Source organism: Tyto alba, unplaced genomic scaffold (genome assembly GCF_018691265.1).
Source record: "Tyto alba isolate M040663 unplaced genomic scaffold, T.alba_DEE_v4.0 Super-Scaffold_8, whole genome shotgun sequence".
Lineage (NCBI taxonomy): Eukaryota > Metazoa > Chordata > Aves > Strigiformes > Tytonidae > Tyto > Tyto alba.
Genome location: NW_024881329.1, coordinates 6,155,367 through 6,167,630, shown reverse-complemented (window position 1 = coordinate 6,167,630; position 12,264 = coordinate 6,155,367). Strand labels below are relative to the sequence as shown.

Here is a 12,264-nt window from a genome sequence, read left to right as displayed (position 1 = left end):
GCCCCTTCCCCGCCTCATTCCCCCAGAAACATTTCACACCGGCCGCCGCTTCGCGGCCAAGCCCCCGTGACCGGCTGCGCCACCACCGCCTTCCCGCTCGCTGCGCGCCACCCAGCACCCCCGCCCGCCCCGCCCTCCGGGGGCGGAGCTCGGGGACTGGCCCGCGCCCCTGCCAATCAGCGGGCAGGGGTGGCCCCGCCGCCGCCGAGGCCTGTGGGACGGGTAGTCCCGGCCTGCCCGCGCCGCGCCGCCAGGCGCCGGGCGAGAACTACCCGCCCCGGCGTGCCCCGCGGCCCAGCCGGGGCCGTGCCCCGGCGCCGACGGAGGGAGCGGCTCCGGCAGGAAGGCGGCAGCGGGGCCCGGTCACCCCGCCGCAGCGATGAGCTCGGCCAGGGAGTCCCAGGGCCGCCACGGCCTCAAGCGAGCGGCCTCCCCCGATGTAAACGCGCGCGGGGCCGGGGGCAGCCGCCGCTGCGGCGGGGGGGCGGGGGCGGGCGGGGAGGAGGAGGTGGCGGCGGCGGCGGCGGGGCCCCGGTGGCGCCGCGGGGAAGGCCGCGGCCTTCCCAGGGGCAGCGGCGGGCGGCGGCGGTGCGGCGGGGGGCGGGCGGGCGCAGTCAGCGTGTGCTCCCGCAGGGCTCCAGCAGCTGGGAGGCGGCGGACCTGGGCAACGAGGAGCGGAAGCAGAAGTTCCTGCGGCTGATGGGCGCCGGGAAGGTGAGGCCGCCCCGCGGGACCCCGGGGAGGTGCTGCGGGCCGCAGGGCTCGCCCAGGAGAAAAAGACAACGCTAAAGGGCAAATCTGGCTTTGGGACCCTCACTTGAGGGGGGGTTGGGTTTCACAGAGCAGCGGCGTAACGCAAAACATCGGGCTGAAGTTGTCAAGGCTCGGCGCTGCACCTTCCTGCCCACGGCCTTGTGCCTTCAGCCCAGCCGGTATAATTAGTTGTGGACGCTTCTGAGAGTCCTTGTTACAGGCTAACAAGCCTGTGCACCGGCTTTGTCAAGTTATCTTTCATTGGAAAAAAAAAAAAAAAACAAACCTAAAATATTCAAAAAAATGGTAGCCAATAGACTAAAACAGCAAAATAGTACCTGTAATTAAATAATCCAGGAAATATTTTTAAAGAGAAAATTCTCTCAAACTATATTTCCGCTGTGCTTTTTGCAAAAAAATGCAGCAAGACTAGTAAAATATAATTGTGCTTTTTGCATGTACAAAATGTTTCAGTATTGCAATTCTACTTACCCTCAAGAAAAATAATGTCACTTGTACTACCTTATTTTGCTTGAATATAGTATATTTGTAAGCTGAAATATTTTATTGTATTAGAGGTGAAAGTTAACGCTTCCTAGTGGGTAGCAATATGGTACCCTATTAAAACATCCCACTATCACTGATCTTAACATCTACTTGGATACTTAATGCTGCTTGCTCTGTAATGCCAGTTCTTGCCTATAGGGATACATTTGCTAATGTACTACTTGGCCAATAAAATAATGAGAACTGTGAAGGTCTTATCTGATCCTGTGACCAGTCTAAAGGTGGGATCATCGTAAGATGCACAGACTGAACACTGCATACTGCCAGAGAAAGAAACCCAAAGGGTAAATTGTCAGAACCTAAACTCACACTTGTCTAACACTGCATAGTGTAGTTTTCATATCAGCAGCAAGAAACGGAATGAAATAGAACCAGCTTTGGGGTGTGGAAAAGTAAAGAGTATTTAGTTGTTGGGGTTTCTTTTTCAGAAAATTCAACAAAACAGGCAGCAGTTGTTAGCTGTTAAAACTTACAGTCCTACAAGTTGGTTGTCAAGGTTTGATAGCAAACCTCTTCCATTCAAGATTTCCATAATGTTGGCAGAGCTGTCAGTGTACCCTAAAGCACCAAAACAAACTGCCTTTTCTTTTAGAAAGAACACACTGGCCGCCTTGTTATCGGAGACCACAGATCAACCTCTCACTTCAGGACAGGTCAGTTTATCCAACAGCTGATACAAAGTTGGAAATCAAACACTTGTTTAGGAACATCCCAGTACTTTGAGCTTCACAGATACTGCAGGGAGGGATTTCAGGTTTCATGGCTGAAGTTGAAGACAGGTCAGGCTGTGGAGTTGTGGAATTTCCCAATTCCTCTTGTTACATTAAGAATAAACAGTTTCTCTGACTGCACTCACTTGCCTTCTAAAGTCTGGGTTCAGCAAAATGCTTGATGGTCAGTTAAACTCATGTACAGATGCCCTGGAAATCAGGGCCATTAGGTCCTCAGTCTTACTTTGCTATCAAAATAAGAAAGTAAAGTTTTACTGTTCTTGGTACCTAGCAGTATTGTACTTCTACCTTGCTGCCAGGTATGGATATCCAAACATCTAAATTGTGTGTGGAAAAGAACAGGGTTGATTTCTCCCCCCACCTGATTATGTATGGAATAGAAAGATCTCTGCCTTACAGCAGTGAGGTAGAAGCTGAAAAGATCTACAGGGTTATCCTGGCAATCATCAATAATTTGATGTCATTTAACGTATGACCATGGTAACTTCTTATCGTGCTTGCTTACGTAGTAAGTCAAAGTACATCGAAACCAAGCTGGGCTTCACCGTCTGAAAGAAACTTTGATAAAGCTGTATAGAATAGCAACTGTCAGAGTTCCAGAAAACTTGTTTCCCTGATATGCTCCACTAGTGATTTTTCAGTCGATGAAAAATTATGGACCAAAATGCCACAAGAAGCCTGAGGATTGGTTCCAGGTTCTGCTGTTAGTTTGCAGAGTGACTTCCTTACCTCTGAAATTCCTAGAAAGGAGATGATGCTTCCCCTGAGGAGTCACAAGCATCAGCAATGCTTTGTTATTAGCAAAAAGCTATGATACTGTTTTTTCAGCTATTTTCTTAATGCTTTGCTTTCTTGTCCAGCATACTGTTATTGTCCTTTCATAATAACATACAGCTCTCGCTTCCAAATGAGGAAACATTAATTTGCAATACAAGCTTTTAATTTTACAGAGGTACAAATTAAAAACCAGTTTTGTAGGCCTATCGGGGGAGAATTAGAGATTCCTACCTTTTACAAGAACAGAGGCTTCCTAACTATTTTGGACCATGTTGTCCCCCAGTAAAAATGATTCTTTATTTACTTATTCACACAAGTAAGTAAAGGGCATGTAGAAGTAGCTCATGAAAATCATTTTTTCTGCTAATTCCTAAAGATGGAAAAATGTAGGGCTGTAGTAACTGCACTTGATAATTCAGGATGCATCAAATATAGTTTCAGATACAGCTCTATAAACAAGAGTGCTAGTATTGTCCCGACTTCTGCTGCTGTATATTAATCTTGGTTTAATCATAGTAATCCTATGTAGCGAGGGTCAGAAACTTTCTCCTTGCTGTGACAGGTTGCTGTATTGGCAGGAAGCACAGAGAACCTTGTTGAGAACATCTGCTGTGCATAGTACAACTCTGAATGCATCAGCTCTTAGGAACTTACCAAGCCACCTTTGTATCAAAGCAATTCTGCTTGCACACTTGATACGCTTGCTTATAAATCTGCTGGTTCGTATGCAGTAATGCTAAATCCAGTAGTTTACGATGGCTACATTTAATCTTTTTCACATATCTATTGATAAACTTTGAAAATGTGACTTCATGTAATTTGATGTCTTTGTTAATTTAAATGAACCATAACCAAAGTACACTGGAAAATGCAGGGGAAGAAGACAAGAAAATGAATGAAGAATTGGAATCTCAGTACCAACAAAGCATGGACAGCACGATGTCTGGACGAAACCGGCGCCATTGTGGACTTGGTTTCAGTGAGGTAGTAAGTTGCTTATTTGCATAATGATTTGGCTTTCACTTCACTAAGACAAGATGATAAGTTGTTTAAAAATCCAATCACCACACGTAGTGGCAAACTTCTGCAGTTTGGGTTAAAGGACAAACTTACTGCAGGCACTTGACCCCTAGTTGTGTACACTGTGGTGGCCATTTAGATGCCTGGAAATCATTGATGCTTCTCATTGTTCCGAAAAGTATAACCTGCTTAATGGTCCAGAGTAGTCAAGATTTGAGTAGGACAGAAAGTGAGTAGTATATTAAATCAGGGCATTGCCAAGGAATACATAAGAAGGCAGGATAACCATCTGCATTGTTGCTGAAAGCTAATTAACCCTAACTTCTTGTTGCAATCAGGCGCACACACCTCTACGGTCCTGAAAAGTAAATGGCTGTAGAGGGGTCAGACAAGGGCAATGTGCTGCACAGAGTCTTCCCATGAGCTGCCCCCTGACTGGTCTTGTACTGGCAAGGAATTCCGTAGGAATGAGCACGAAGAGCGGTGTGACAACACCCAAGAGAATTAGGTTATTGAAAGGTGCAAGAATTATTTTTTGCTAACTTTTAGCACTGATTACTGCATTAAAAACATAACTGCTGTTTCCAGAGTGAGTAAAACCACCTGTGCAGTGCTGGGAATTCTTAGTATTACAGCCATGGAGGCTTTGCTATTTGAAAAAGCATGAAAAAAATGCCACTTGGGGATTACTCTTGTTAGCAGTATCACTGGATTACTTTGGCATTCCTCGCACTGTGGTGTGCTAAACTTATTTTCAAAGATCAGCCATGAATATGAATTTTTGATGGTCTAGCTGATAGTTCCATTATGTTTCACTCCATGATAGATAATCAAGTGTCATTATGTACTGTGTACACCAAAGCAAAGAATTGCTAAAACCGGTGTGATCCAAAACTTTTCAGACTCACTTAAATAGTACCTTGAGGATTTCTGCTGTAACTAAGTAAGAATGTGGCTGATGAAACCATGGGTGTCATGGTTGGTATTGTTAATCACTTCAGTGGAGTTGCTTTCTGACTAATAATTTGTATATTAAAGACCTGTGTTTAGCTGCATAGCCCATTTTAGTGCTAAAATTAAAGGAGCCATTGAACGAACAGTTCTCACTGGGAAATTTTAAAAGCTGCATTGGAGTTGCAGGGAATTAATGGTTTATCCATCTCATAATCTGAACTTCTAGTTTCAGGAAGATGACGAACAAGAAGAGGCAGTTGGACACTCCTCTGAAGAGAGTTCAGAGGACTCTGAAAGTGGCTCTGAGTCGGAGCAAGAGGAGTCTGCAGAGGAGTTACAAGCTGCTGAAAAACATGAGGAAGCTGAGGTTCCAGAAAACAAAAAAGAAGCAAAAAGCAACTATAAGATGATGTTTGTTAAAGCCAGTGGTTCATAACTGCAGATGTAACAGCTTCGTATTTAAAGTACAGTAAGCCTTATTGTTACAGTGCAAAGTGGAGGACTGCTACAGCACAAATCTTTGTATTATGATTTTAAAAAGACCCCGTTAGATGACAAAAAGTAGTATTTGCTTTCTGTTGCCATGGATAACATTTTTATGGGCACAGTGATATTCCTGGTTTTTGTAAAGTGTATAAAATACTGGATGGAGAAATAAATTCTTTTTGTTCCTGCCCAATCTCTACGATGTTATCTAAACTATCCCTCCTCTTATTCCATGCCAGATAAGGAAACTTCATGTTAGTGGTTTCTTTAGTTAGTACCCCAGTCTTGAGTTTTTAACTCTTAAGATTACATGTGAATTACTGGATGTTGCATTAGTTGTAAAATACCAGTATCGGCACAATTCTGTGATGTACTAGAGCTTTAAACAATGATTTTGTCTATAGATGCTAGTGTTGACAGGGCGAAGAGGAGAAATCACTCACTTCTGTGACAGTATTACTCCCTGTATCCATCTGAAGTCCTACAGCAGGTTGCACAGGAGAAGATGTTTTAGAAACGCGCGATAGAACAGAGGCTCTAATTGCTGCTTTGGCTTTATAACGAGGTGGGGGTAAGCTGTAGTTCTTTATACCGTACAGTAGAAAAGAGTGATTTTTGAATTATTGGCTCCTGGTTAGAGTACTGAGCTGTTACTAAAAGTAACTCCTCCCAAAGAAACCAGTTTACTTTGAAAGAGAAGATATACTTTGATAATGAAAAGTATATACAAATCCTTTAGCTTTTTTAAATATAGAGTACAGAGTTAAGTATGCAAGCCCTTCTCCCTTTTCTCCCCATACATGTATCACTTGGAGGTCTAAGTCAGTTATCACAAAAAGGTTGTACCTCTCCAAATTGATATGCTTAAAGAGACAGGAGTTCCAGTAACCCCTTCCAGCAAGAATTAAGCAGATCCATTCCTCTGCAAATTTACAGTTTATTGTAGTCACATGATTAACAAAATACCAGAACTTTTTACACTTCATTTTTTCTTTGTACATCAGACAGATCAACTGCCTCTCCTTGCTGGGAGAACAGAACATCTGATCTGTACCTCTAGTACAGCCTCATTGTACCACAGCAGTGTTTCAGGAAACACTCCAGACACTTGTGGAGAATCTTCCATTTCTATATACAACTTACGTGCAGGCAACACTTGCAAGCCAGTTGGCTGACATGAAAGCGGCAGTATGTACTATTGTATAGGTTTATTGAATGTAAACATTGCAGCATCAGTTATTGGGGGAGGACTTGGAATAAGTTACGTTACGGAAAAAATAAAAGTAATATGATTGTAAATAAAAACCGAGTAGATTTTGATTAATCTGTTTTACTATATTTGCATTTAATACAAAATTTTGAAAGTCATTCTACACTACCAGTCAGTGATTTGTAGCTGATTTGTATGGACTTTTTAATTCTTCCAATACTGACTTGATTCTTTGTTTTCCCAGTACTGCTAGTTCCTAATACATAGACAGAAATTAAAGTTGCTTGTACATTGTGAAGCAAGAAAACCTCACCCTGACGAAGGAACGCTGCTCTCTCTCTAGGAAGAGACAGAGGCCCTCTCCAAAACATCCGCTTGCCGAAGGGACTGATACCAGTTTTTTGCTACTTAGACACTCGAGCTACACTTAAACCAGCATTTCACTGTTAAACTCTGAGATGTGGCTGCTGGCTGTTTATTGCCTTGAGTGTGATTACAGACGTAAGCTGTAGGCTGCAAACTGCTGCACACCCCCTGACCCCTCTGCCTCCTCTGCCTCTCGCAGCCTCCCCGCACGCAGCGCAGCAGACACTGGCTCTCAGGAGGGGCTGGAATTCACCGCTGCTTTCCCCCTCCCCTCAGGGGAAGGTACCACCTCACCCAAGGGCTTTTCTCCCTGGGCAGCCAGCCTGGAAAGCCCCAGGAGCAGCAGTTCCAAAGATAAATAAATAGAGCACGGACAGATAAAAAATAAACTGAAATCAAACTAGTCTAATAACAGCTCTGACCAGAAAAAAAATGAATCAACACGACTTCCATTCCCCAGAAGTATGACTGTGAGCATCTGGTGAGGTTTGGTGTCACCCATTTATGATGCTGACCTAAGACTCATCTGTTCAAAACGGAAAGAGTGCTATACAATCAACTCTGTTTCTGTGTAACATTTATAAACATACTAAGAATTTGCAGATTCATCTACGAAGCAGCCTAAGAAGTTTCTCTGCATATACTGAGGAAGGCTTAGTTCAGTGTAGACTGTGCAGTTGTTTAATTCAGGAGTCAGTTTTAGCAACATTTGGTATAACAGTACCAGCCATAGTGGCATGGAGAGTAGCAGAATAGTGTTTATTGGAGACAGAGAACACAGGAAAAAAATCAGGATTGGTGTCTGGGTTGATTCTAGTCAGTTCTTTGCTGTTTCAGGTTGGTACATGAGGAGCGCCCAGAGATGACAGCAGAACACACAAGCAGGCACTGAATCACGAAGAGGGTAACTGCATTTGTCTTTTCAAACAAGATTTGGCCACTGAAATTCCTCAACAGTAAGACCAGCTTATTTCCATCTCAATAGAAAGGCAGAAGTCTGCCCATGCTCCTACCTGTCTCGGGAAACAACTGGTGAACGCTAGATCCATCACAGAACCGCCATCGCGTCTGGTAAAAGTTTTCATGTTTCTAAACCACACTGAAGATTTACTTACAAAAAGGGCAATGCAGGTGCAGTGCCATTTGGGTTTGTGTCCTGGTTTGGGCTGAAATAGAGTTAATATTCCTTTTCAGGGACTAGATTTTCAGGGACCAGGCCCAAACCACGACAGTTTGGAAGACTGAAAACACCTGAACCGGTGTGCCGGTGCCCCTTCCATTCGCCCTGGAATAGGGAACCCCTCAGGACGAGTACCACCTCCACCCCACTGCCCCCAAGGTCCTGCAGTCACAAAAGAGGATGCTTCCAAGACAGGTAAAAGGGATTCTGAATGTCGTACAGGAATTCTTCGCGGCCAAGAAAACCAGATCTGTAAGTTGCCCTGTAGCTTTATACAACTGCTTCACAGTTTACTCTCCCTTTCTTCCCGAAGAGGAGGCTGACAACTTGATTCCTGAAAGCACAATTTATAGGCCAGCTTCAAAGCTATAGGTCCTTCTAAGGCTCTAGTTGGGGAATTCACATCAAAGACGATGTGCACATGTTGTTCCGATGCCAGAGAGGACGGTTGGTAGAAATCTCTGTGGATTTGCTACAGTCCCCAGTACAGGGATTAAATTATGCACTGAAGCTGCCTCTGTAAACTGCAGGAGACAAAGAGAATAAGTGGCAGTGCAGTATCTCATAATCAAAGCCTGGCACGGATATTTGCATCAGTCTCTTGGAAGCTGTCAGGGGATTAAGAGAAGGGACGTGTGTCAAGGTTCCCTCACTGAAGGGACAAAGCAGAAGGTGGTTTTGTTCGCTTTTAAGACTGCTACCACAACTGCACTTTTCCTGAGAAAAATATGAGTCGTATGCAGGTGTACAGCATCACGATGCGTAGATTAAAGTTTCCTTAGTTTCTGCACAGCATTAAAGAAACAAAATACTTTGTGATTTAATCTAATTTGATTTGGTTTTGATGTCCAGGTGCAGAATGAGATCACACTGACAGTTTGTGCTATAATCTGTCCAAATCCAGTACCATTTATGGTGTCCATAGCTCAGGAAGATCTAATTGACACAAAAAAAGGAAAAAAAAAAAAAAAGAATGAAAAGTAACATACATCAGAAAAGGGTTTTTGCATCATCAGTCAAGCATCAGAAAAGCCAACAATCCAGACAATACAAGAGACAAACAGAATTAGCAGCAAGCAGCTTCTCTGGTGTCAACTTCTTCCCCAGAGTGGTACAACTCACTGTAACCAAATGTCACCAGCTACTTCATTTTATTAGGGTTACATCTTGCATAAGCCATCAGCCAGTGTTTCAGAAAACCTCCAAAAACCTTCCATGTCTCAAGAGATGAACGGGAAAACAATGCCAAGGCTTCTCTCAGTTCTGGCTCTAGAGATCAGAACCAGGCCAGCCCAACGCTCCCGGCGGTGTAAGAGAACTGAGGGCAGAGGCGACAGCAGGCAGCACAACGCGCAACCTTCCGGCCGGCTCGCCGCGCCAGGCTCTGCGCCAGGGAGGACCAACCTTTTCCACCCAGGCTCTGGGCAAACTGTTTCTACAGGGAAAAGGGGAGTTTCACTCATACAAGCCATTCTTAACTGCAATTGCGCTTAAAAGAACAGAGCAGAGCTGCTGCTAAAGGACAATTGTCCTGTTACCAAAGCACTATTTTGAAGTCATCAGTGATTCTCTCCTTTAGCCACCGTCACCAGCGACACCCGTTTGTCCCATTCACAAGGTGTTTTTTGTACTGGGACACTGGACTTAACATTCTCACTTGCCAGCTATTCATTATTCTTACTTCCATCTCTACAGTTTCGCTTGAGTCCCTTTGGGAAAGAATTTTGTTTCCGTCTGAGCCCGCATATTCCAGCTCCTTCAATATTTTTACACTTCCTCCCACTTCACACCATTAGGCTGTTCTTCACTCGCACCTTCAGCCTCTTACTTAGTCTTGTTTGCAGATACACCTCTGCCACTATTTCCTACAAACTCACTACTCACCTTTGTTTTCTTCATTTCTTCCTTCCTTTGGTGCTTTCGTATGCTTCTGGTAACAGGCTGCTTCTAGCAGGCAACACGTAAACAGCCTTGTCTTTTAAGCTCACATCTTGTAACACTGTTTCATCCATAACTGCTCCAACAATGCTGTCTAATTCTGTTAGCTTTTTCTTTGGAGAATGTTTTGCATTCTCTGTAAGGCAACCGGGAGCACCGGCAAGTTAATAACAAGTAAACAGTGCACAAATGTGCACATACACAATATTTTCTGGTTTTATTTACTTTTATAATTAGCACTCAAAGTTATTCTGCCATCTCCCAGTAATCTCATGGTAGGCTTTATAATTTTACCTTCCTCTTAGGCTTACCTGTAGTTTAACATTCAAAGTATGGTCGTTGCACAGAATACCTCAACAGGCTTGTATTAAAAATGCTCTTTAAAATTTGAAAGCTTTGAACTAAAGAAATATCTCAAGAAGTTTTCATGGAAAGTTCATCTCGGTTGGTTCAATTCAGCTACAGTTAGATGCACCTTTTCAAATAATGGAAAAAAATGTAAAGGGGTCAGACCCAATCAATACCGTTGTTCAAACAGAATTTCAGGCACTATGATGTGTGTATTTTTTGTGCTCTTTCTTTGTACTGCTCCACTATGAAGAAAGGTTGCTTTTGCTAGTAGAGCAATAAAAGTCTTAGCCTTTTGAATACCGCCAAATAACCAATGGGAATGTTTATTAGGTGTGGGAAATATAGCAATTTTTCATGTTTTTCTTGTGCATGGCTTTGTTCTTTTTATAACTACGCAATACATAGAGGCACACACAAGCAGCACAAGCAAACACTTTAAAATGCCCAAAGACTGACATGAATCAGAGGGGTATCATCAGATCATGCCTCCTGTAAATTTTGACACTAAGTAAATCTGGTCTTTCCGTCATATCACATCCAGAAGTTAATTGCTAAGACACACAGGAAATAGGTGTTTTTACAGAGGGGAACAGACGCTGATGTAAAATACGTATATTTGAAGATGTGGAAATCAGATGAGTAAATGGTGCAGGTGGAAAAATAATGGTGTAAACAATACCAGAACCTGTTGGGCTTGCCCTGCTTTCTCAAAACACCAACCCCTCCCCTGCGGGCTACCTGAGACCACCTCACTCAACCTTCAACAATTGTTTTGAAATAGCAGCACACAAGTTTAGTAGTATCTTTCAGTAGCTTTTAGTTCCACACACTAGCAACCTGCCAGAATAGAATCCCTTAATACAGTTGTTTCCTGAAAAACTTATCTATCTGGGTTTTTTTCCAACTGTTCCAAAACAGTCTGGATGCTTCTAACTACTGCTACTTGCCCAGTCCTTCAAAATAAATAGCTTTATATGGATGTACAAAGACAAGCAACAACGTTATAGCTCAACAGGATTTCCTAGCAGCCCAGCGATACAACCAAACTCAAAACAGCAGTAGTGAAAAATGGAGAGGGGTATGGGGGGGTATTACACAAGCTCAAGAAGGTGAATGCAGTGCTACTCATGAGTATCAGGCTGTAGTTTTATAAATTCAGCTGTGCAATAAAACTTTAATAACTTTAAGAAACTGAACACAGATGTACATGGGAAGAGAAGGCAGTCTGCATAATTTTTGCTTGGTATAACATTACAAAACGCTAATTAGAAAATAGCGCCTTCAAAAGAAGAACTGATACTGCTTTCTAATGAGTTTCTGCTTCTTTAATTATAATTAGTCCCAAACACTTAGACTGTTTAATAAGCAAAGGAAAAAAAAAGCCACTTTCTGACCAAAATGATGCTCATCTGTATGCAGACATCACTTTTTTCCAGTCAATATTAGACAGTAGTGCGTAACACCTACAAACGAGCATTCTGATTAAAAGAAGCAGAGCTGAAAAAGGAAATCGCCCCACACCAAACACTATCTGCATATGAAAATGAGCCCTAATTGTTTAAAAACTACACCCACGCCTGCAAGAGATGGTCACTGGCTTACAGCACTTCACACATTCAACAAGTAGTTTTGGAAGAAAAATCATCTTGATAATCAGATTAACTATGGACACAGACCAAAATCTTTAGAGAGACTAGTTTTGTTAAAAACGTTAACGGCGTCACTATTGAGGGCAAAGTCCTTCTCTTTCACGGAAGCTTGAATGAGCAGATTTTTTGTGTGCGATCAAAGGAAAGAAAATGAACATCTCCCACGCTGTGCAGAGCAGCAGGGCTGCACCCCTCCGCCTTCCCTGCCAGGGCTGGAGTGGGAATGCGGAGTCAAGGGCTGCCGGGGGCCAGCGTCCCTGGGGCCAGGGTCCGGGGGGCCGC

At 43.4% G+C, this 12,264-nt stretch overlaps 1 protein-coding gene across 2 annotated transcripts; it reads left to right on the top strand.

Moving 5' to 3' along the window:
• The first annotated feature begins 235 nt into the window (after window positions 1-235).
• On the top strand, window positions 236-6,593 carry CUNH11orf58 (chromosome unknown C11orf58 homolog). Of its 2 annotated transcripts, none has more exons than XM_042784892.1 (5): window positions 236-439; window positions 634-714; window positions 1,913-1,973; window positions 3,703-3,812; window positions 5,029-6,593. In XM_042784892.1, the coding sequence occupies exons 1-5, from the start codon at window positions 380-382 to the stop codon at window positions 5,236-5,238; spliced, it is 522 nt and encodes a 173-aa protein (XP_042640826.1). In that variant the 5' UTR covers window positions 236-379; the 3' UTR covers window positions 5,239-6,593. The 2 variants fall into 2 exon arrangements, with proteins under 2 accessions (XP_042640826.1, XP_042640825.1); XM_042784891.1 differs by having other exon boundaries at window positions 286-439; window positions 3,703-3,815.
• The last annotated feature ends 5,671 nt before the right edge of the window (window positions 6,594-12,264 follow it).